This window comes from Suricata suricatta, chromosome 9 (assembly GCF_006229205.1).
Source record: "Suricata suricatta isolate VVHF042 chromosome 9, meerkat_22Aug2017_6uvM2_HiC, whole genome shotgun sequence".
Classification (NCBI taxonomy): domain Eukaryota; kingdom Metazoa; phylum Chordata; class Mammalia; order Carnivora; family Herpestidae; genus Suricata; species Suricata suricatta.
In genome coordinates this window covers 41,016,784-41,042,697 of record NC_043708.1, presented here as the reverse complement: position 1 = coordinate 41,042,697, position 25,914 = coordinate 41,016,784, and the positions used below count along the sequence as shown (strand labels likewise).

The 25,914-nt window shown below is 36.9% G+C and overlaps 2 protein-coding genes across 5 annotated transcripts in view; one reads left to right on the top strand and one right to left on the bottom strand.

The window, feature by feature from the left end:
* EXOC5 (exocyst complex component 5) overlaps nucleotides 1-4,433 on the bottom strand; it is a 55,541-nt gene extending 51,108 nt beyond the window's left edge. The window contains exon 1 of the mRNA XM_029952988.1: nucleotides 4,079-4,433. Coding sequence (XP_029808848.1) covers nucleotides 4,079-4,105 — 27 coding nt within the window. The 5' untranslated portion in view covers nucleotides 4,106-4,433. The remainder of the gene's footprint in view (nucleotides 1-4,078) is intronic.
* Nucleotides 4,391-23,734, top strand: AP5M1 (adaptor related protein complex 5 subunit mu 1). Of its 4 annotated transcripts, none has more exons than XM_029952990.1 (9): nucleotides 4,391-4,830; nucleotides 9,347-9,992; nucleotides 13,765-13,992; nucleotides 15,393-15,532; nucleotides 16,245-16,330; nucleotides 16,693-16,811; nucleotides 19,628-19,724; nucleotides 21,903-21,935; nucleotides 22,992-23,734. In XM_029952990.1, exons 1-9 carry the CDS (start codon nucleotides 4,757-4,759, stop codon nucleotides 23,072-23,074), a joined length of 1,506 nt encoding a protein of 501 aa, XP_029808850.1. In that variant the 5' UTR covers nucleotides 4,391-4,756; the 3' UTR covers nucleotides 23,075-23,734. The 4 variants fall into 4 exon arrangements, 3 of the variants coding, with proteins under 3 accessions (XP_029808850.1, XP_029808849.1, XP_029808851.1); XM_029952989.1 differs by lacking the exon at nucleotides 21,903-21,935 and adding an exon at nucleotides 22,153-22,305 and having other exon boundaries at nucleotides 22,992-23,069; XR_003913748.1 differs by lacking the exons at nucleotides 21,903-21,935; nucleotides 22,992-23,734 and adding an exon at nucleotides 17,193-17,320 and having other exon boundaries at nucleotides 19,628-19,709.
* Nucleotides 23,735-25,914: the final 2,180 nt, after the last annotated feature.

Here is a 25,914-nt window from a genome sequence, read left to right as displayed (position 1 = left end):
AGGGACAGAGAGATGACACAGAATCTGAAACAGGCTCCAGGCTCTGAGCTGTCAGCACAGAACTCGATGCGGGGCTTGAACTCATGAACTGCCGAGATCATGACTTGAGCCGAAGTCAGATGCTTAACCAACTGAGCCACCCAGGCGCCCCTCCAACTAGGTTTTTAACTCAAATCTTATCTCTTAACTCCAGTACTTGAAATGACTTCTGTCCTAGTACTCAATAAATGTTTGGGGAATAAACACATTTTCTCAAATATATGATAATTAATTGGTAGCCAGTTTCCACAAACACTTACCTAACAGCTAATATGGCTAAAATAAGTAGCATTTCAGCAGCTAGAAGGTAAAGGAGTAGTCCTTAGTTGTGTATCTCATGTTGACTTATACTTAGTTAACTGAACAAGAGAGATTTTTCAGTCTGTTTAAATAGCTTTTATAACTTTCAAAATCCAAGAAACATAATGTGTTCCTGTGCAAAAATGTGTTATTGGTTATTTAAATTCTAATCTGGAGGTCAAAACAACCATTGTTACCACAGTTAAATTATTTGACCTCAAACACAATTATCAAAACACCTACATTCACAGAAAAGAAAAAACTCAAATTCCTAAGCCTGGCATTTAGGACCTCCACAATTAACCCCCAATTTACCTCACATGCCACTCCCCTTCTTCATGCATGCTATACTCCAGCCAAAGTGGAACTCTTTCCCTTGTCTCAAGGATCTATACTTGCCTCTCCTTATGTCTTGACTTGTATTGTCTACTTTATTAGAAAGTCCCTCCACCCAGTTGCACAAACTCAAATCTAATAGATCCTTCATACATCATTCAAATGCCACCTCTTAATCTTTTCCCACTTCTAGAGGTAATCTTTCCGTCTTCTCAACTCCTATGGCACTTTGTATTTGACACCATTTACAACTTCATTTCAAGTGTACATAGTTACATATCTATATTCTCTCCCTTTATTTAATTATAAAGGCAAGTTCTATATGTAATTAAATATTTCCCAAAGTATGCTCCATGGGATTCACAAAGTTAACAAGCAGTAGAAAATATTAACAGTCTTTAATATACCAGTGTATGTTGTAAACCTCTAATGAAACAAAGTATGCCCATTTCCAAAACTTATTTGGCCTCTAAACCATTTTGGGTTTCTTGCAGCACATCTCAGAGGATTAATATTTCTATGGCATGCCGTTGAGACATGCAGCCTCATTAATCTTGGCAACGTATCTTGAATTTAATGGGTACTCAACAAACATTTGCTGAATGAAGGGGAATTGACCCTGGTTAAACAAAGAACTCTCCCATAATGGTAATCTGCCCAAAAAGAAGACTCTAAGAATGACAGTAGAGAAAAATAGTAAGAAGGGAGCACAATGTCCTCCGTAATGCAGTAAGAGAAGAGAGTAATACCTGTGACAAAAGAAGAATTTACTATCCCAGCCATTTTTCATATGCAGAGGACATAATCCAAACCAATAGGAATTCCTGTTTACAATGTCCATTCTGAGATAATCATGGAGATAGATAGAACCTTTCAGCAAATCTGTCAAAAAGGGTTGAAACTATGAAGATATTCTGGTCAATTTCCAGGACACATGTTATTAAAATAACTGAATCATCTACTACTAAATCATATCCTGTAGTTTTATTTTGTTGTATGAGGGTGTTTACACTATAAGAGGAAGTTTCATAGGATTAACAATAAGACTTCAAAAGAAGGAGAGTTAACACTTTATGAAACTTCATGGATTCAAAGCATAACTTTATATTGATTTAACCTCATCTTCAACACGGAAATATGAAAGCAGAATTCAACTTAATAGTGCATTAAAACCAGGATGCACAGAAACAAAATATCCGGACTACATCCTGATCTGTTTCCTACAGTTCTCTTGCTCTGTCTAAAAAAGGGAAGAGAAAAAGACACTCCCTAACATGTCCTACAATCTAGATCCTATGGTATTAGCAACAGGAAACAGCAGTGATGACTGAGGTTTGTTTTTTGTTTTCCTCCTCGCTCAAAAGCAAAGTGACCAACTTTTCACTTAGGGATGAAATCTTATTCAACAACAGAGTCCACTGTAGGGCTAAAAAGATAAATACATTTCTTAATTGTTAACTATCAACATTTAATTATAACTTTTAATGTAATATGCTTTTAATTTTGATTAAGCAAGAAGAGAAAGTCACATGAATTAAGATCTATGCAGTTTAAGGTTGTCCTATGAACCCCATGGCCACAGGACTAGTCTGCCATCATTGATCAGTTAAGTGAATATTACCAGCTACACATAAGGAATCACTCAATTAAGTTAAATCCTAATTTGGTTTAACTACTTTACTAAATGGCATGACCCTAGAAAGCAAATATATGTATATATTTACTTCTCAAAAAAAATGTGTATTTCTCTACCTCATCCCCTTTACATGGTGGAGGGAGAAGGGCAGAAATCAAATATATTTTCAAGTAAGTTAAGTGGACTCGTGTGGTCAAACATTTAAAGAAAAACAGATATAATATGGTCCAAAATACAACTGGAAATGTCAAGCAGGAATCATTAAGTCACAGGTTAATGCCTTATGAATCATATAACAAAATAACAGTTTTCTATTAATAGCTGGCTGGTTAGATATTTCATTAAGTAAATTAAAGATCTCAACTTCACGAACAGTTTTCTATCTTTTTAAGATGTAAGAAATAAAACAAGAAACTACAGAACTATTTACTACCTTGCCCAGGAACATACAATAAAAGCTTTTAGCAAAGGAGTGTCTTCCTGCTCCTGAATCCGTCAATAAACAGATGGCACAATTATGAAATCTGAGAAGTTAATATACCTCCCAACACTTATATTTGAGAGCACGCAATTACTGTTTCCAAATTCTTTCTTGTAATCATAATCCTTCACTCACAAATTACTATTTGATTATTAGGTATTATAACAATGGTATATGTTATTCCTCTCAACAAAAGCATGATCTATCCAGGAGCCGAAAGAAATCCAAAATGCAGTAACAGTAACATATGAAAAGTTCCCAATTGTAAAAACTGTGGCCAAATTTTACCCTCAAACTGCTGACTCTTAAGCAGAAAAAGAATCCCATCCTCACTTGTGGAGAAATCCTCTATTGTTAACTGTAGTCTTCTCAATTATAATACTTTTGCTATGAAACACACGCACACACGAAGAGACTTTCCTTCCTTTTTCTTCACATCTGTTTTCACTCCTTTCACAAAAGGAGAGCCTTTATAATGTTTCATTGTTTGGTGGTCTAGTTAGAATTTTCCTACTCTATTCATCTCAACCACCACAGCTTCTTACATTGCATTTCACTAAATTAAATTTTAAGTTTGAGAGAGTGAAAACGCTCAAGGAAACGCATTAGAACGCTCATTGTCTCAGGCACTAAGGATTCCTGGCTAGCAGTTAGGTTGTTTTATAATACACTTAAATTCCTTGAGATCCGAACAGGAATGTTTAGTTTCGCCTCCCTCTTCCGTTCGAAGGGCTAAGCGGGCCTTTATTGTCCTAATACACAGTTCAGCCTTTTCAAATGTAGGCGGAAACCGGCAGGCACCTGAGTGTCACTTGTAACCTTCACTAATGGAATAATGTTAATTACTCAACAGCGAGAAGCCCCCAGTAGTCCCAATCTCAAAGGGCCCCCTTAGATTATTATGCGAGGATCCAAGCGACAAGACGGGGCTCGCCCAACCTGGGGCTCCTGGCTCCTCTCTCCGCGCCCTGAGTCAGCCTTTCCCACTTCTCATTCCCAGTACGTCTTCCAACGCCCAAACCCCGACGCTCCCTTCCAGCCCTGCGGACAACACCCACCCTCCTCCTCTCCGACTCCGGGCCCCCTTCCCTGCCCACCTCCCCACCCGGGTCCCCAAGCCACCCTCCCCCATTTCACGCTCCGCCCGCGCGGCCACCAGAGCCGCCACCCTACCTACCCCTCGCCTTCCCCACCTGGCCTCCCAGCGCAGCGCCCGCGCCTCCGCGCGCCCACCTCGCCGCCCGCACCCCGGGCCTGCCACTCCCTGAGGAGCCGCCGGGACTCACCTCGAAGAGCTCGGCCGTCGTAGCCATCCCGGCCGGCTGAGAGGCTCGCCTCGCGCTGGAAGCCGTCTCCGCTTCACATGCTGCGCCTCAGCGGCGCCGCGCACAGCTCCCCACTCGGCTCGCCCGCTCTGGCTCCGGGCCGCCGCGGGCTCCCCGACTCCCCACAGAGCCCAGGCGGGGCGGGAGGGCGGCCATGAAGCGAAGGCGCAGACGCCTGTCAGCTGCCTCCCGGCGCCGCCCGCGCCGCTCCCATTGTCACCGCCTCGTACGCCGGAAGTGGAGCTGCGCGCGCCCGGTTGGCGGTCGGGAGGGGCTGGCGAGGGAAGCCGGCAGCCGGCGAACCGCAGAGAGACTGGGTGCTGGGCCGAGTGAGGAATCGTGATCCTTGCGGGCCACCGTCCCGGAAGTGGCCTCCAGGGGAAGAAAGTACCGGGGTTGCTGGGGAGGAATATTTCTCGAGATTCTAGGGGAGGATTCGCGGAACTTTTGTGCCCTGTGTTGGTAGGACGGACTCAAGAGGTTTTAGTCCGAAGAGCCAGCATCTCTGCGGAGCCCGACCTGTTTATGATTGGGCAGAAGGTGGCTCACGTTGAGTGAGTTCTTTTAGAAATCCATCTGAAAAGCCGGTCGTTTTTCCGCGGAGACTTCAGGGATGAGCTAATGCTTTAGTGGCTTATCATGGCCCAGCGAGCAGTGTGGCTCATAAGCCACGAGCCGGGAACTCCATTGTGTGGCACCGTCAGATTTTCCAGGTAAATGCAGGTCTGAATTCTCTGGGGTGTTGGATCGGAGGAATGGATGATGTCCTGTAGTTTGAGGATGTGTCTTTGGTCCGTCACCTTGGGCAAGTTACTTAACTTCCGTTTCATCTGTTAAATGAAGATTTTAATACTGCGACTTAATAGCGTTGTGAGAATTAAATGAGTTGATGTTTGGCACACAGTAAGCATTTTGTGTTTTACAGTATTACTATTAGTTTACTTAAAAATTAATTCCACCTGTTTAGGATTGAGATGGAGATGACCAAAGAAAAGAAAGGAAACTTACTGACCACTAAGCATGTTTCGAATTTTTCTTTCGTTAAGAAAGATCATTCAAGGACATTTTAACCCATTCTTCCGGGAAATCTTTGCTGAGCATCAAAAGACTGTTATTTTCATATATTTCATCTGTAGGAACTTTCAGATGGATTACTTTAAAATCCTGATTGTTGAAGAAAATTGAAAAAGCAGGAAAAAATTGAATCGTATTCACTTTTTCTTAGATGGTGTAGGCTGATCAGGCTCCACTCTTAGAATTTGTCACGTTTTATCAGAATAACTCTGTGATGAGAATTATACAAAAACTGATTGTAAAACGTACCTGGCAATTCTGTGAGCTCTTGCCTTTTATTCTCAGTGGCTATTGAGTTTTTTCTTGCCAACATTGTTACTCTTCCCTGGGAAAGCTCTGTAGGGAGGTAGCATAGCTACCTGCATCAGGCTCAGTGCTGACAGTTCAGAGCCTAGAGCCTGCTTTGGATTCTGTGTCTCCGTCTCTCTCTGCCCCTCACCCGCTCTGTTTCTCTCAAAAAATAAATAAAAGCGTTAAAAATTTTTTTGAGTGGTATTTTAAATGAAAGTGATCGACAATGTGGATATGAAAAATTCCCGCCTCACAACCTAAACATTTTTGTTCCTTAGGGCATCAGAGTTAGAGTTTACTATTTCCTCCTAATAGACCTGGCTTATTTTGTTGTTGCTGTACCACAAGTAAGAAGTAATAATCTTCTTTGGTATGGTTAGTCAGCCTCCATTGGTTCATGCAAGTACTTTTATATTACTTTGAGTGTCCTTATATCTGCTACTCTCCTCCTCCTCCCAGGTAACTCTTACACGTTTGTTGCTACCCTTTTATTTCTCTGTTTGTCTGTGCATTTTTCAGATTACAGAGTTAAGTGTGCTATAGACTTCATTTCCTGTTCTACATTTGCCAGACTTCTCAGCACTATTTTTAAAGAAACGTCCACATAACTTTGTGTTCATCCAGAGCAGCACTGTCCAATAGAAATTCTCTGCAGTAATGTACATGGGAAATGTTCTAAATCTGTGCCACGTGTAGCTGTTGTGCTTTGGAAATGTGGCTGTTGTAACTAAGGAATTCAATTTTGGTTTAATTTTAATTTAAGTTTAAATGGTCACATGTGGCTAGTGGCTCCTGTTTTGGACAGTGCAGATTTAGCCCATTGCCCTGTTGTCCCCCACGGTTTACATCCTCCATATTTTCCTATACTCTTCCCTGAGTGATGATATCCTAAGTTGCCTCCAACTCAGCCATCATAATAGTGATGCGGTAGATGTATATCCTCAAAAGGTCGATAGGGCATATCTTTGCTGATTTTGACTAAATATTGCCAAATAATTAGCTCCTCAGAATACTTTAACCAGTCAACACTCTTCTCATCAGCAGTGAGCAAAGGTTCCTACATCTCCATCCTAACATTTGTTCCAGTTTTTGCCAATATTGGTGTAGGGGATATCTTATTTTCATTTGCATTTTTCTTTGTAACAGTGATTGTTAGGCCTTTGGATTTCCTCTTCTGTGGATTGCTTGTGTGTGTGCTTTGTCCATTTTATCTTTGAGAGTTGCTGTTTGTTTTCCTGTTAATTTGCACGAGTTCATTGTGTATTCTTGACATTTGGCCTATGTCATTTTTAGCTCTAATATTTTCTTTCATTTTGTCATTTTCAACTTTATGCCTTGGTTAAATAGAAGACGCTAATTTTATTACAATCAAACTAGTTAGTACTTTGGGGTTTTGTAGAAGTCTTTCTCTACCCTTATTTCCCAAGCTGTATTCTTTTTTTTTTTTTAAGTTTATTTATTTATTTATTTATTTATTTTATTTTTTGAGAGAGAGACAGCGTGAACAGGGGAGGGTCAGAGAGGAAGACACAGAATCCGAAGCAGGCTCCAGGCTCTGAGCCAGCTGTCTCTACAGAGCCCGACATGGGGCTCGAACCCACGAACCGTGAGATCATGACCTGAGCCGAAGCCGGACACTCAACCGACTGAGCCACCCAGGCACCCCTCCCAAGCTGTATTCTTAAATTATCTCTTTATCATTTTGTTTATCATGTTTAGGTCTTTAATCTGTCTTCCGATGTGGTATTAATAGAGGAATCCCATTATATTTTTCTCTATTGTGTGGGCCAGTTTTACTGTATATATTTAGTATATGGTTTCAGTATATATACATTTCATTGATTTAGGGGACTATTGATAGTTGATACATCTCCCATATAAATATTGGTCTGTTTCAGTTCTGTTACTTTATTTGCCGGTTCTTGCACCAGTACCATACTGTATTTATATCTATGGCTTTGTAGCTTATCTTAATATCTCACAGAGATGAGATATTGATAATGCTTATAAAAATTAGTTCCTTGAAGAAGTCATGTTTGTTTCCAGAAGATTTTTCTCATGGTACTTAGGAATTTCCGAAGAAAAGTTCAGGTAATGTTTGGGTGGGCTTTTCAACCATCTCTGTGGAGGCTGCAGATTAAGTTCAAATAACTCATCTGCCACTGACTCATTCTGAATCATTAAAGAAATTAGTTAAGTTGTATTAGTTGTGTTATTTTCAGTTTTCTGATTTCTTGGGACTGATGTAAGGGCTAAACTTAAATGCTCCGGCATATTACCCATATATATGCCAAAGGGTGACGACCATCATTTTAGATTTTTAAAAGCAGATGATCTTTCCTGTGTGTAGTTATTTTTTTCCCAAAACAAAAGTTGGTTTAAATTCTGATTTAGAAGTTTACTGTCCAGATATGTAGTAATAGTATCAGCTAAAGTATGTCTTAGGTTGTTATTGTACTCCACGATTATAAGGCCAAAGTCTAAGTCCTATTTTGGAAAAGGTTTAGAATAAATCTGAAATGATAGGTTGAGTTATCCAACAAAAATATTTCTTGAGCACATATCAAGGCATTGTATACAGTTCCAGATTAACTTCTTATCTTTACATTCAATATTGAGATTCTTACACTTAAGAAGGGCTTTAATTATCCTCTAGATAACCAGAGGATAAGAAACTGTGCTAGAGTTCGGTCCAAAGTTCTCAACTATTCTTATCCAGAGACTCAGAGAAAAGAATGGCATTTAGCTGCTAAGCCATTACTGGAGGGCTAGCTAATTCTTTTCCTTTCTCAATCAAAAAAGTGCATCAGAATATAAGTGAGTGAGGTTCATTAATACATAGATATCTTTGAATATGTTCCTATTTTTCTTCTTAAAAATTATTAGTAAACATCAATAACTTATTAATGGTATTAGTGGAAAAAAATTATTTAGGCTAGGTGTGTTCTTGCTCCTTGGTGAGAATTGCTGATATATTCTTTAGACACCCCTTTATTTTACAAATAAAAAATATTTTAGGGAAGTAGGTGATTTACACAGAAGTTAATAGCCAATAAATGACTATATTCTGGACATTAGAGTGGAGAAAAAATATGAAAAGTACATTTTCTTTTAAAACATATCATTTTGTAAATGAGCAAAATCATCCTCTAGTCTTTTTCCCCCAAAAAGGGAAAATTAGTAACTTGCTGTTAAGTCTAGGACATGCAAACCATAAAAGATTATTCAGATTTTATTATTTTTATTACCACATAATATCTTTCAGGGCCATAGAGGTAAACAGGTCTATTACTGAAATGTTCTTACATTTTAAGGAGTTGGCAAGAAGACTCAGGGTATTTTGCTATTCACTATTAGATGAGTAGAATAGAATTCTCCTTTTACATTTGTAACATCTCAACCAGTGAATCCAAAATTGTGGAGGATTAAATTGAACCACTTTTTGATTCTGCTCTGCTAAGATGGAATCAGAAAAAAAAGCCCTTATAGATGCCAGATACTTCCAAGTATACATTCCTGGGCTACTAAGCAGGAATCTGAGTGGCCAAGAGACTAGAATTTTGAAATAGAACCATGTGCTCTACCTATTTAAAAAATTAAGCCAAACTAGTTTCAGTAATAAATAATGACTTTATAATTTGAGATAATATACAAAAAGTTATATAACTGTTTCACAATGGTTAGTTGCTACAGTAGAAATTTTAGCATGTAATATATTTTTTTTGGTTATGGTTCTTGTGGATGTGTTTATGTATTTGTTATTGTGTGTTTTGTTGTTATTACTGTTAGCCTTGTGTTTTAGGGTTTTCTATTTTTATTTTCCTTGGAAGAACCATTTATAATATTTTTGTTTCCATAATTCAGAAGGTATCCAACTGTTGAAAAACGAGCAAAAGTCTTCAATGGAGCAAGTTATGTACCTATTCCTGAAGATGGTCCCTTTCTTAAAGCACTGCTCTTTGAACTTAGATTATTGGATGATGATAAGGACTTCATAGAGAGTCGTGATAGCTGTTCACACATCAATAAAACATCCGTCTATAGACTCCTCATAGGAGGTGGAGAACTTTGGCCAGTTGTTGCTTTTCTGAAGAATAACATGATATATGCTTGTGTTCCACTTGTTGAGCAAACTTTATCCCCTCGTCCACCATTAATTAGCATTAGTGGAATTTCACAAGGCTTTGAGCTTCTTTTTGGGGTACAGGACTTTTTATACTTGAATCAAAAAAATGACACTGAGCTAAATACAAAATTGAACCAGTTGCCTGATTTGCTTCTACAAGCTTGTCCCTTTGGAACTTTGTTGGATGCCAACTTACAGAATTCATTGGATAGTATTAATTTTGCTTCTGTGATGCATTCACAAAAACAGCCAGCCTGGAAAGTTGGAACATACAAAGGAAAACCACAAGTTTCTATTTCTATCACTGAAAAGGTAAAATCCATGCAATATGATAAACAGGATATAGCAGATACATGGCAGGTCGTTGGAACTGTCACTTGCAAGGTGAGATTTTCTCCAGTACTGTTTTATCATACCATTTAACACTTATTGAGAAAAGTAAAATTTTCTAACTTTATTTTACATGTTATATGACATTCTTGATTTTTCTCATAAACAGCAGTTATTAAATGTTAGATTCCTGTGAAATTTTGTAACATTACCTTTTTGCATCCCTTATGAATTGTCTTAGTTATATATTGCTGCATATTGATTTATCCCCCAAATAAACATTTCTTATCCTCATAGCTAAGACTTCAGGAGCAACTTAGCTGGGAACTTCTAGTATGGACTCCATCATGAGATCACAGTCAACTTTGCAGCTGGTGCTAGTCACCTGAAGGTTTGATTGGGGCTGGAAAATCTTACTTGCAAGGTGGCTTACTCACATGGCTAACAAGTTGTTGATGAGAGGGTTCTGCTCCTTTCCATGTGGACTTCTCAGTAGGCTGTTTAAAAATCTCTTCACAACTTGGTACCTGGCTTCCTGGAGATCAAACGAGAGATCAGATGAGGGAGAGAGAAGAGATCAGATGAGGGAGAGAGAAAGAGAAAGAAGGAGCAGGTTAGACGCTGTTCTTTTTATTATGTAAGCTGAGGTCAGATGACATCACTTCCACCTCTATATTCATTAGAAACAGGTCACTAAGTTCAGTTCCACGTTCAAGGGGACTAGAAGAATCTTTTAAAGAATAAAGTAAAAGGGGCGCCTGGGTGGCTCAGTCGGTTAAGCGTCAGGCTTTGGCTCAGGTCATGATCTCACAGTTCTTGGGTTTGAGCCCCGCATTGGGCTCTGTGCTGACAGCTAGCTCAGAGCCTGGAGCCTGCTTTAGATTCTGTATCTCCCTCTCTCTCTGACCCTCCCCTGTCAGTACTGTCTCTCTTTCTCTCAAAAGTAAATAAAAAAACATTAAAAAAAAAAGAAAATTGAAAAAAAAAGAATAAAATAAAAGAATTTGTGAAAATATTTTAAAACCATCATACCTATTTTCCATTTTCTCTGAAAAGGGTGAATTTGACAAATCTCTGACTTAAAATCTAAAACCATTTTGAAGGGCTCTTGTATTATTTAAACAAGTTCGTAGGTTAATATAGGGTTCTCTGGTTTAAGATAAGAAAATGGGAAATGACAGTAGAAATAATATTGCTATCACTTTGGGACCCCTGGGTGGTTCAGTCCAGTTAAGTGTCTCAACTCTTGATTTTGGCTCAGGTCATGATTTCACAGTTAGGATGTGGAGCCCCATATTGGGTACCACTGGGCATGGAGCCTGCTGAAGGTTCTCCCTCTTCTTCTCCTGCCCCTCCTGCTTGCACTTGCTTGTGCGCTCCCAAAAAAAAAAAAATAAATTAGGTAAGTTCTAGGTCCATTCTGGATTTTTTTCCTTCTGTTTTTTTTATAATTCCTTGTTTAAAGCCAAATTTACATATGCCAAATTTGTTTAAAAGGTAGTATGCCGGCTTCATCTAAAATGTCCTCATTCTATAGTAAATGACTGATGGTCTGATATTTTAAATGACTAGGTGGCAGATAATCCACTTGTGGTTTCTGTAATGGTTGCAATTTTCTGATCCCTCTAAGTATATTAGACTGTTAGGAGCGCCTGGGTGGCTCAGTTGGTTAAGCATCAGACTTAAGCTCCGGTCATGATCTCACCACCTGTGGGTTCAAGCTCTGCAGCAGACTCCTTGCTGAGAGCTCAGAGCCTGGAGCCTGCTTCAGATTCTGTTTCCCATCTCTCTCTGCCCCTCTCCTGCTTGTGCTCTGTCTCTCTCTCTCTCAAAAATAAACATTAAAAAAAAATTTTTTTAAGAATATTAGATTGTTAGGGTATTAGATTAATTTAATAAGTATAAACTGAATGTTTAAACTGTAATATTTGCTATTAATATTTGCTGATTTTATTATCTCCATAAATATTTAAAAAATCTTTTTTTTTGGTTTTTTGCTAGTTCACATACAGAGAGTGAAGTAGCAGATGGCTTAAAAGTCAAACACTAAAATATTTTAAGTTTTGTGGTAAGATTATTGGGCATTTTTATTTTCAAATGTGATAGACATTATAACTGTTACCAAAAGACCTTTATGAGGTAGTAATTATATATGGTACTGTTCATAATGCCTGCCTGCCTTCTAAGTGCTTACATTGTATAGCAGATATATTCTTGAATACGCACATATGTCAAGTAGTAGATAAAAACATAAAAAAGTAAAGCATGTCATATTAGAATGAAAAACAAAGGTGGAGTTCACAATTAGAAAAAGATACCCATTCAGTAAACAATTTTTGAGTGTCTCTTGTACATAGCAATGTGCTAGGCACTAGAAATACAAAGAAAAATATAACAGTGTTTGCTTTCAAAGAAATTAAAGCTTTAAGAGGGAAACAAGCAGGGCACAGACAAATCCCATAGAGGGTGGGCAGTTACTGCACGATGCAGACTCTGTATATGATAGTAGAACTAGCTGCTGGCATTTGGAGCTGAGCATTACACCTGCTGGGTTCTACTAACTCTTAAAGTACTTGTTCAGGTCTAGCCAAACAAAACATAGCAATAAGCCGTTATGGCCCAGTTGGCTAGTTTTATTTGGAGGCTTTAATAGAGATAAATGTCAAGTTAGAGCTGAGGTAGAAAGAAAGAACCTGATTACCATGAACACACTAGTAAGGTGTATCATCCTGGTTGGGTCAGAAAAAGAGCCAGTGGGGTACCTAGGTGGCTCATTCAATTAAGCATTCAACTCTTGATTTCAACTTAGGTTGTGATCTCACAGTCCTGAGATCAATCCCACATCAGGCTCCACATTGAGCATGGAATTTGCTTAAGATTCTGTCTCTCCCCTGCTCACACTTTCCCACATGCACTTGAATGCTTGCTCTCTCTCTAAACTCTAAAAAAAAAAGAGCTATTACAAGTTTTAGGGGAGTAAAGGTATTTAATATAGGATTTAGGGCTTACTAAAATTAACAGTTAATTTAAAACATCATGAAAGTGTGAAAAATGATTTTGAATTCTGGGAAGCTCATACGAGATGGAAGAGGAGTTGAGAGAGTAAGAGTTCTTGATCTTTTGACTGCAGTCTTCCAGAAACAGTCACTAATACTGTGGTCTGGAGAAGCCAGAGTTCACAGGGAATCCTGGGATGCCACCATGTTCCAGCCTTAAAGAAATTCACTGAAAAGTGCTACATCTGGCCACCATAGCCTTAAAGCAGGAGCTCAGAGAGCCATCTGTGAAGCTGTCATATCTGGCTTCCATAACCTTCCAAGAACACTGGCTTCCCAGCTGCAGGGTAGAAAAAGATTAAAGAGGTAGATAGGAGCCAAATAATAAAAGACTTAAAAGTAATGCAAAATTAAGGGGGAACTATTGAAATACCTTGAGTATGGATACAATATATTTAGAATTCTGTTTTGTTAAGATAGCTCAGGAAGATGGATTGATTAGAGGAAAGCAAATCTAGATACGTTTGGAGAGCTATGACAGAAATTACCAGGCCTGTACCAATGTGTTTGCAACAGGAATGGAGAGAAGTCGGTGGACTTAAAATAGCTTTTTAAGGATTTGGAGGGCATTAGGGAGTCTCTCCTAGTCTCTGGCTTGGAATCTGAGAGTATGATAGAATCACAAACCAGAATACAGAAAGCAAAAGCAATACCTTAAAAGAAAAGCGAGTTAAGTTATGGGAAATGACTCAGATAAATTCAGAAAAGCCTCACCCAGAAGATGTATGCCTCTAAGATCTTCGTAATATCTGTTTCTGTTTTAATTGCAGTGTGATTTAGAAGGAATCATGCCAAATGTTACCATCAGCTTGAGTCTTCCCACCAATGGATCTCCACTTCAGGATATTCTAGTTCATCCTTGTGTGACTTCTCTGGACTCTGCCATTCTGACTTCTAGTAGCATTGATGCGATGGATGATTCTGCATTTAGCGGACCTTACAAATTTCCATTCACACCTCCCTTAGAGTCATTTAACTTATGCTACTATACTTCCCAGGTAAACAATCGTGGCAAAGTTGAGATTTTGCTAATCTTCATGTTTACTAATTCTATTATAAACAAATCATTCATACTTTTGGCCCACATGAGAACTTTTTATTATTTATTTACCAAACAATAATGATGAGTGAAGATGAAGATTCAGTTCTTTGAGTAGGATGCCTCTTCTCTGGTGTCTGTTAACAGTATTGAATTGTTTTCATAGTCATGGGAGTTTTTTTTTTTAATGCTCCCTAATAAGGATTCCATGGTCATAGAACAGATCCTATTATGATTTAGTCATGGTTTGAATCATGAACATAAAATACCTGTGATTTTAGGCAACTGTGGTTACAAATACATAGTATTATTTTTAGATACTGCTTATTGAATAACTGCTGTGTCAGACATTGTCCAAAGCACATTACATGTGCTTTCTCAAGTATTTTTGAAAACCTTTAACATAGGTATTACTAGCCCTATTTTACAGATGAGGAGAGTCTCAGAGAAGTTAAATGACATGCTCAGGGTCATATAACTGATAAGTAACAAAGCCTAAATATGAACCCAGACGTTCCACACTCCAAACCCAACCTTCTTATTACTATACCATTTGTCTCTTGTCCTAATTGTGAATCAGTAAATTAAAAAAAGCCTACTCTAGCTAGCTTACATAAAAGGAATTTACTTTGCTAATGCAGGAGTCAGCCTTGTCATTCATGGGTAAAAAGTATACCCAGCCTGTCTGAACCAGAAACTTTAAATTCAAATCACTCTGTACCAGGGTCTACACTGTCTGTCTCATCTGTCTGTCTCAGCTCTGAAGCTCTGCTTCTCAGTTTGCTCTTCCAACTCAATTTCTCTGCTTGCACATGACCTATACCTCTAGGGTATACTATATAAATATAGAGTCTATTTCTATACCTTCAAAGGTACCAGAAGAATGATTGGCTCACTTCCACCTACAGATAGTTTATCCTCCAATCAGTTATTGGTAATCAACTGAGTAAGCTACTGCTGATCTAAGGGTTCAGTGAGTTAAGGATACACATAGGACTGATGCATGTCTTATGTTGTAGGTCATAGAGATACACATAAGACATAAGTTGTAGGTCATAGAGATTCACATAGGACAGATGCATGTCTTACGTTGCAGGTCATAGAGAACCTGAAAGAGGGGAAGCTGAATGAGTAAGAGGAAAAACGATGTATTGCATACTTTTTAAGGCACCTTAAAGGAAAACAGAGGAAAAATTCCTGCCTTTAGACCAAATGTAGCTCCATCATTTTATTATCGAATCAGTTTGGAGTAATCTGTATATAAGAACTATCTTACTGCAAGGCCTTTTTCTCAATTATTGGTAGTTTAGACCCATTAACCTAAGAATTATACAAAAATCTGTTTGTGTTTGTTTCCAGGTCCCTGTCCCACCAATTTTGGGTTTTTATCAAATGAAAGAGGAAGAAGTACAAGTAAAAATAACAGTTAATTTAAAACTTCATGAAAGTGTGAAAAATAACTTTGAATTCTGTGAAGCTCATATACCTTTTTATAATAGGTAGGAATAAAACAATATGATGCGATAATTTCTGCCTTTCTTAGTACATACCCACTGCCCTACACTAAATTATTTGTGTTTGTTTTTACCTTATTTTTAGGATCTAAAAGTTTTATTTCATTCAAATGAATCCTGATTCTGAACCAAAACTTAGTCATAAAAATAATCTCTTTAACCTTTAAATGTGCCTTCATTTTTCTAGTTAAACTTGCTAGTAAATATAAACTTAAACCAATGTGGGTTCTTTAGGGATTATTTCACTCCTGGCTTTATTTCTAGCAATTTCTCTATGCCATACATAACAAGTCAACCCCACTATCAGCTGCCTGGTGAATTAAGCCAATTATATCATACGATTACTTTCTCATCAGTTCTGTGTTTAGATTTGTTATGCACCATAATTCTTTTCACAGGATGCCAAAATCATAGTTTTAATGTATGTCAATTCATGTTACTGTATTAATACATGCTGTGTGATTTTATAGTTGCTTTAGAATTAATGAAATGCATGTCATCACCAAAAATGTTTATTGTGATTCTGGCGTTTTTTGAGATAGAACGTTCGTTATTCTACTTTATTCTACAAACTTGAATACAGATCTGCTTTTTATGTTATCAGTATATTAAATAACAGTAGCATGATTTGACTTAGATCTTGTAAAATGTTTTATGATCACTTGTTCATTCAGTTGTGTCCTTTTCTTTTTTAAAGGGGTCCAATCACACATGTGGAATACAAAGTTAGTTTTGGCCAGCTTGAAGTATTTCGAGAGAAAAGCTCATTGATCTGGATTATTGGTGAGCTTTTATTTATTAACTTTTTTTTCATTCATTTGCTGTAGAATAAAATAGTTAAAATAGTTAAATAGTTAAAATAGTTGATTGGTAGGAGTACCTGGGTACCTCGGTGGTAGGTTAATATTGCATCTGACTTTGGTGCAGGTCATGATCTCACAGTTTGTGAGTTCGAGCCCCGCGTTGGGCTCTGTGCTGACAGTTCAGAGCCTGGAGGTTGCTTCAAATTCTGTTTCTCCCTCTCTGCCTGTCCCCCGCTCACATTCTGTCTGTCTCCTTCAAAACTGGATAAACATTAAAAATATTTTTAATAAAAATTAATAATAAATTTAAAAAATAGTTGATTGGTGTGTTTGTGTTTTTAGGACAGAAATTCCCAAAATCAATGGAAATTAGTCTTTCTGGAACTGTAACTTTTGGAGCCAAAAGTCATGAGAAGCAGCCATTTGATGAGATTTGCATTGGAGGTACAGCATATTTAAAGGTAAATACATTTATATGGCTCACTACATTAAAAAACTTTTCTTTGTTTTTAAATTGGATACATCTAATTGATTTTTAATGTTTTCTAGTCGTTTTTTGTTGGGGAAACTTCTTGTCTGTGCTAAATCCTTTTTTAGGTTTTTTTGTCAGATTTCTGTGTAGTATTAGTCATTTTTTGTTTCACTTAATACTTAAAAAATTTTTAGGTGAAACACTATAACCTTAACACATCAAATTAACCAAGTTCTATCTACCCAGCTCTTAGTTATCACATTCATCATTTTTTATACAAAAAATATAAGATGTAGCCCTTGACCTCTAGGGATTTTCCACTGATGCATGTCAACAATTAATCAATGCTAACTACTTTTGGTATTTTAAGGAAACAGTGAGCACTTCTGACCAAAGTGGTCAAGCAAAGCTTTGCAGTAGAGGTGGAGTTTAAGCAAAACTCTGAGGCCCAGATAAACATGAAAAGGAAGCTTTGAAGATTGATGAACAATTATATAGGTAAATAAATGACTTAATCAAAGGAATGAAGGGTAACAAAGCATGCTTACAGGGACCAGTGCTAGAAACAGTAGTAACACATAAGGCTGGATGAGTGATTTAGGTCTAGATTATAGCTGTGGAGGTTTTGCATTCTGACTTTAATCCTTTTGTTAGAAAATGTGATACTTTTTTTGAGTATGGGAGTGGCCTTCAGAAGACAATACTTTATGAAGATCAATTTGGAATGGATGTGAAAGGTGGGTAGAAAAAAAAATAATGAAACTTGAGACAGAGGAACTATTTTTTGGATATATTAGTATTCCTGATGAAAGGTAGTAAATTAATGATGCTGAGGGTTGCAGAAAAAAAGACTGCTGGACAAGCTGTGATAAAGGTAAAGCATTGGTCACTAATTAAATATAGAAAAAAGAAATCGTTTTAAACCCAAGATTAAAAAAAGAAAAATCTAGCTTAAATCACACTCGAAACTCCCATGAAGGCAGAGACCATGTGAGTATCATAGATTCATTGTCTTATCACCAACATCTAGTTCATTACCTACTATATAAATATATGATGAAGGATGAATATGTTTAGAAGAAAGCACTACCAGTATGGAGAAAGTGGGTTTCATATCATGTATGTTGCTGGTTTTAGCAACATATCCCAATGTGTCAGTAGGTAGCTAAAAATGTAAAGCTTGAGTCTCAAGAGAGAGCTCAACAGTTTATAATGGCTTAGGAGTTATCTGTGGAGAAAAAATAGTTGAGGCAGTGGAAATGAATAAGATCAGAAAAATAGAAAATAGGAGGATAACTTAGAAGAACCAGTGAGAAGAATTGAAAGGGTGATCAGAAAGGTAACAGGAAAATCTAAATAGAGTGGTAAAGAAATCAAAGAAGAAACATTGAAATCTATATATAAAGATAATTAGAGGAAATGGTAATGAAGTCTGAAGTACATTACTTATATTATTTCTTCCACCTTAGCTTCAGCTATGCCCACAAGCTTTATTTCAAAGATTATTATAAAAAGTTCTACTTCCAGATATTTTTCAGAAAAAATGTGGGATATTACTACAGTATAGGTCTTGCAAAAGTAGGGATTCTGACTTCTGTAATTTATTTTCATTACCTACTCAGTTATAATCTTTTTGCAAACATACAATACATATTTGTGTTTACTAAATAGATTTGTTTTTATAATATCTAGTTATGTGGAAATCAATTTTATCATAACTTTCAGCATCCAGAACTATACCAAATAACAAGCAAAAGCCCTTTCTTATTAGAATTTTTTTTTCTTATTAGAATTCGAGATGCAATAGGAAAAAAATTGCTTAGAAGAGCTGTAAATTTCTCTTCTATATATGTAGATCAGTTAGTTTGGCAACCAAAAGAAATTTAGGAAATGGGAGAAAATTGAAGGGATCGGAGCTAGAAGAAAAAAAAAAACATAGAAAAGCTATCAGGATATTGCAAAATTGAGAGGTTTGACCAGCAAATATGAGAACCACAGCAAAAAACTGGTGGTCCCTCTATAAGACATAGACCTTTCATAGTTCATGTGAATATCATTGTGGCTCAGGCTCCCACCACTGTGCCTTCAGAGATGGTGCTAATGGCCCTTTTTACAATATAGTAATTGGCATTTATACTGATGACGCCAGTTAACTCTAGAAATACGGATTACATTTTAGAAAGGTTTTAACGATGAGAGAAAGGATGATTAAGGAATAAGCTTAATTCTATAAAAATTAAATTTCGGTTTTCTGGAAAATTAAGCAGAACATCTAATTCCCTCCAAACACCAGATAAATTGTTTGGGTTGTAGTAATTGCATTCTTGGGTTTTGTTAGAAAAGTGTATATTTACATTTCTGCCTGTAAAAGAATTATGATCTGAAATATATCACAGTCCTGTAGCTAGAGAGGATATACAGAGTACCAGACACAGAACAGCCGGCTTTTGTTGTCATTTGGGTCTGAGTTAAATGCCAGCTCTGCTCCTTACATTCTGGGATGCTTGTTTTTCCTATCTCTGAACCTCATTGCCTCATTTATAAAATAAGGGTGCTTTGCAGTATAGATTAGTGTCCATATGAGTGAAGTGTCTGGTGTGTGTTATGCACTTCATAATGACAACCTTACAAAGAAATGGTCTTAATGCAGAGGGGAAAAAGTCTACATGCATATACATGTATGTATGCATGCATGTGCACACGTTTATTTTGTGAACTGTGTGAAGTAAGTTCCTAAAATTATGTCAAGGGGGAAAATGTGGCCATCACTTTTGTCAATTTGGTATATTTCTCTTCTTTTTTTAGCTTCATTTTAAGATCTTAGATTATACACTCACTGGTTGTTATGCGGATCAGCATTCAGTTCAAGTTTTTGCATCAGGAAAACCAAAAATAAGTACACGTAAGTTGTAGAGACTCAAATTAACATGAGGGGATAAAACGGTGCTATGCAATTATTACCTAAGATAAAGTGTAACAGAAATAGATTAGAGAATAATGCTGATTTATAAAAATTCTGACTTGATTCTATCCTATGTAACCATGTGTATACTTTTTGTTTGTTTATTTTTGAGGGAGAGAGAGAGAGAGAGAGAGACGGAGCACAAATCAGGGAGGGTCAGAGAGAGAAGGAAACAGAATCGAAAGCAGGCTCCAGGCTCTGAGCTGTCAGCACAGAGCCGGATGTGGAGCTTGAAGTCCCAAACCGTGAGATCCTGACCAGAGATGAAGTCTGACGCTCAGCCACCTGAGCCACCCAGGCGCCCCAGCAGTGTGTGTACTTTACATTGCCCTCTGTCTTCTCTTGTTTATCAAAGTAGTCTGACTGAGCAAAGAGTGGCACAGAGGCAAGCTTTAGTATAAAGTTGGATTTGTTTTGCTGTAGTTATGATATACTCTTCTATTCAGAAGTTGTTCCCGGGGCTTGGTGTTGGACAGACAAAGGTTTGAGTCTGGCTCAGACAGTTTATTACCTGTATAACTTTGGGCAAGTTAGTAAGCTTCTCAAAACTTTAGTCTCCTCATCTATAACATGGAAATAATAGGGGCGCCTGGGTGGCTCAGATGGTTAAGCCTCCAACTTCGGCTCAGGTCAGATCTCACGTTTGTGGGTTCGAGCCCCGCATCAGGCTCTGTGCTGACCACTAGCTCAGAGCCTGGAGCCTGCTTCTGGTTCTGTGTCTCCTTCTCACTCTGCCCCTCCCCCTCTCATGCTCTGTCTCTCCTGTATCAAAAATAAATAAAACATTTTTAAAAAAGTTTAAAAAAAAAGGAAATAATAGCACTGTTTACCTCAGGATTGTTATTTCGATAAAATTATATTGCCCAAGTACATAGTGTGATGCTTATAGCATGTAGCATGGATTCAATAAATGTTAAGTATGATTATTATCTAAAATTTTAAATATTTTTCACAAACACTGTAGTCAATGAGCATTATTTAGCACCCTCTGCATTTTACAAATGGGAGGGCAATAAAAAGAAGATTTCTAGCTTTCAGTGAGTTTGTTGGTTGTAATAAATATATATACTGTATGTAAAAATACAAGGAGACAAAAAGATGATTCATTTATAAATGAATCTATTTAATTCAGATCAAATATTTATACTCGCAAAGAGCAGAAAAGTAGCTAGAGTGAGGTTAAGTTAGCTAAATGTAAGCAGACCCCTTTGCCTTGTGTATTAAGACGAATAAAGATACTAAAATCAGGTGTGTATTTCTTAAACTAAGGATTATAGTCCCCAAAATAGGTAGGATAAGACAAGACTTTGTATTTGAAAGTTTCAAAAGAATTACAGAACTTAGAACCATAGAATTCTAAGCAATTGTGAATGGCAATAATAAATTCTATGTAATGTAACCAGAATAAGTCATATTCTTTACCGCCCTAGGTTTTTCCCTGTTTTCTCATGCATAATTCTTTTGGCTTTATTTTAAAGAAATGCATAAACATGAAAGAGTCTTCATAATGCATTTTTTAATGAGGGCAAAATTTCAGTTTAAACATTTTTTTAGTGTCTTTATTTTTATTTTGAGAGACAGAGAGTGAGTGGGGGAGGGGCAGAGAGCAAGGGAGACACAGAATCAGAAGCAGGCTCCAGGCTCTGAGCTGTCAGCACACAGCCTGATGCGGGGCTCGAACCCACAGAGTATGAGATCATGACCTGAGCCGAAGTTGGATGCTTAACTGATTGAGCCACCCAGGCACCCCAAGTTATATCAGTTTAGACAAACCAGCGGTTTTGTCTAAATACAAATATTTTGGATTCTATCTATGGGATACTGAATGCAAACAGACCAAATTTTGGGCTGTCTATGGGACAGTATTTTAGGTTGTCTGTGTTGTCTCTTTAGGTAATGTCTAAAATATTTTAAGTATCTTATTAATATTAACTAAGCATATTGTAGTAATTCTCAGAGAACATAATACAGAATGGAACATTTCAGTAATATACCTGCTTCTTAATGTAAAATGTTAATATATTTTAATATAAGTGAATATAAAATATTAGTATGTTGACTGAAAGTTCATTTTAAATGCATAATTATGACCAGTCTTTTATTTCCTTCCTCTGTTAGTTTCAGAACATGACTACCACTTTGTGCAACTCTGTAAGACCTTTATTTTGCCATCATCTTGATGATAAAATCTATTTTTATAATATACAACTTAGTTCTGAAACTATCAGTGACAATAATAATGTTTATTTAAATAGTAATAGCTAACAGTTATTTGTTACTGTGTGCCAGGCACAGTTCTGAGTATTTTATGTGTGTTAATCCATTAAACCTTGCAGCACCCTATGTCAGAATTCTCTCCATTTTACAGATGAGGCTGCTGACGGGGCACAGAGGTTAGGGTCACACCGCAGTAGACGGCAGGGCTGGGAATCACACCAGGCAGGCTGGCTCTGGAGCCTGCCTGCTAACCAATATGCTATGTTCTAGGTTCTCAGACTGAAAAAGATAAATAAATAACAAGGTAATACATCTTACCTATATCTTTTTCATTGTGAAGAAGGAAAATAGGAAAGGCAGAATTAGATATATAGTCATGTGTGTCATAACTAGAATTTACATAGGTCTAGCTCCAAATGAGCATTATTATCTCAAGTTTACATATCAGAAAGCTTGAATTTAGAGAGGTTGTCATTTGTTCAAAGCTATAAAGCTATTAAAACAGCTTAAATTTGATCAGAACTTGAAGAAACCATCGAAGCAACTCTTTAAGAATATTACTAGAAAGTTGGATGTTTATTTCTATCTCTGAAACTTTGAATGGGTAAAGAATAGTAAGATCAAAATTAGGACCATGGTGAAGAGGTTACCAAAGGGAAACTAATAAAAAATTTTTAAAATTTTTCTGACATAATGGTCCATAAGAAACAATTTAGGGAAACCACAAGAAAATTGATAAAAGTGGTATGAGGGAGGGATATTGGCATACATTTGGCATAAATAAGCTCAAAATGGATGTGTGTATTTAGCAAGCGCATATTTTTAAAGTTGTAAAAATTATGTCTTGATAAAGTGAAATTAAAATGAATATTTCAGTGTCGCCTTTCTTGAAATAATTGTGTTCCACAGTTCTAAAATATCATGACTATGCTCTATCATTGACTTTTTGTTAAGATAAAAAGTCTTATCATTTATTTCCTTTTTCTATAGACCGGAAACTAATTTCTTCTGACTATTACATCTGGAATTCTAAAGCTCCTGCTCCAGTAACATATGGATCATTATTACTGTAATTATCTCATGTTTAAATAGGATTTATATAATGATAACATAGCTTAAATCATTCATCTTTTTTAATGTGTTTGCATATAACCTATGAATGAAAAAAAACCGAGTGATTTACTTATAAAATGCTCTTGTTTAATGTTTTTAGACTGACATAGTTCGAAAGAACATTTTAAAGGCTAATGCCTCCTATTTTGTTACCCTTTAATTTTATTCAAATGAAATTCAGAGTATGAAACAGTCATGATTCACTGTAAGCTTATTTTAGACTGGTCCTGGGTCACCTTACCATACACGTTCTTTCCTGTCCCTGTGGCAGACATGGCCAATCAGTTGCAGCTTTCTTGCTCCACTGAGCCTTCCTGGATGTGGGCTCAGGCTCTTCATTGCAGAGGTGCAGGCAGTCACGACTAAGGGATTGTAGATGACGTGCAAGATAAAAAACTCTTTACCCTGTCAAACCTGAGTAGTAAGCTGCTAGTACAATGTGTTGTTATGGAAAGCCAGGTAGCAACCAGATAACACATCAGAAACCACTGTAAATGATTTTGGGGGGGGCGCGGGGGGAGGAGAAGACAGTCAATGACAACAAAGGAATATTGTTTAAATTGTAACCTATTCTTAATCAGAACTAGCTTATTGACTAATAAAGAATCTGGATAATTCTATATAAGGTGTTTGTTTATTTATCTCTATTCTAGAGTTATGTTACTTTTCAGGTGGACTTCTCCATCTGCCACAAGAACATTTTTCTCAGGATGTCAGTAAGCATACTAAGAGGAGTGGTGTGCCTTCAGGAAATGAGCATAGTGTCTTGTGATCACTTAATGCCTGCAGCCAAATTATTTAAAAAATAAGTTTGGGAATAATACTATTTTTCATGTTTATTATATGAAAGTTCTTAATGAATTCAGGTAAAAATTCAAAAGGTGTTCTGTGAGTAGAGAGTATTATATAATCTTATTTCACTCTCATGTAGCATATCTTGTCACTCCTGCTTTCTTGTTAGCGTTCTCTTGATTTCCTTAGGAACCACCCCTACTCTTAATTCTCTACCAGTCTTTACAATTATATGTCTCATTCTATTTTCAAAGCAGTTCATTGTCAAGTTGGATTTTAAGTGACCATTTAAGAAAAGATGAAATCTCAAAATCCTTAAAACTTAATCCATGTCAAGTTTTTTTACAGAACAGAATTAGAAGCATTATAAAAAATATGCATTATAGATTCATTCAATTAAATTATCTTTTGGTTTCTATTTTTTAATGAGTCTCCTAAGGAAAAGTTTAAAGAAAGCTTCTAACTCCTTGAAAGAGAGCTATGATAGTTTGAAAGGATATTGCATATAAATTTAGGATTTAAAATACAATTTTTAAATTAGGGTCAATCTCACTCATTATAAATTCTCATTTTCTCAAGGCATTACATGGCAGAATGCTCTATGTTCAAATTATCCCAAGTAACAAAGAAAATAGAGTAACTGCCTGACCAGGACTTTAACTTATTATTCTAGCTTAATCATAGATAATCAGTAGTAAAAACTTTTCTTTTGAAAGAAGCAAAAAGACATTTCCCTTAAGTTATTTGATCTCTCTTAAACTCAAGGAAAGCTTAACATTTAACTTATGTTAATATGAACGGAGCCATTTGGACATCTTGATTATTGTATAAATGCTGAGTAGAGTACACTAAGATAGGCAAGAGGCATTTGTCTAGTTAAGTACACAGATATTCAGTATCATAATCCCCTAGGGAAAACTTTCCTTATAAGCAATCAGAAAAACCAGTGAATCTTTGATATTACATTTCTAGAAGCCTGGGGAAAATCTAGGGAGTCCTGGAAAAGTATAGGGCGAAGGGGAACCTGATGCCATCTGTTGCCATTCCGTCCCAACATAATGCTACAGAACTAAAACCAACTCATGTTTTCATCCTGTTGAGATCAGCTGGGCACACTGTGATGCTTTTGATTTTGTCTAGAAACCTGTCACTTCAGGATAATTTCTGAAGACAAAGTCTGTTTCCCGTTTGGTAGGTGACCTGTTTAATGTTTTCCCTGTGTCTGGGAACTCCTTAGTGTAATTAGCGACCTTTGAACTCCACAACTAATCCTGAGCTATTTTGTATTCCTTACTCATCTTTAAGGCTGGACCTTTCTTTTCTTCAGAGTCCGCTGCCACAATTAAAGAAGAAACAGCTGCATTTCAAAGGGATTCCGATTCCAGAAGCTTAATCGTGATTGACATGTTCTTATTCTAAGCTATAAGACACTCTAAGAGTCCTTTCTTGGGTTAAAACTTCAATCATTTTCTAAAAAATTATCTCACTATGGATTTTATTCATTTTCTTTGATAACTATTCTTTGCATTTTTTAACTTGAAAGATGCTTTGCGTTTGTGGTGAATATGAGCATCTACTTCCAGTTGAAGATTTGGATGGTGTCAGACATACTCTAGATGCAGAATTGCTAAATTCCCTTTCAGGGCCAAAATACGATTATGAAATATGATGTCTATCGTAAGGGTCATTATTTTTCCGTAGACCCCAAAGGTACAAAAAGTGTCAAATTTCTGAAAATGTACTCAAAAAAATAGTTCATGATTTTCATAAACCCCCTTCTTCATTTTTTACTGAGCAGTATTTTTAAAACCTTGTAAAGCCAGCAACACTCGTAGAGTGTAAGGGAATGCCTTTACACGGGGGCGCTTGTCACTTCTCCTGTTGAGATAGTGCATTCGAGTGTCAGGTTTGAAGGAAATGGCCTTGCCAGGGATTCTTAAGAGAATTATTTGTATCAAAAAAGGCTTTTTTTGATTAAATAGTAGTCTGTCTCATAAACTAATTTTTT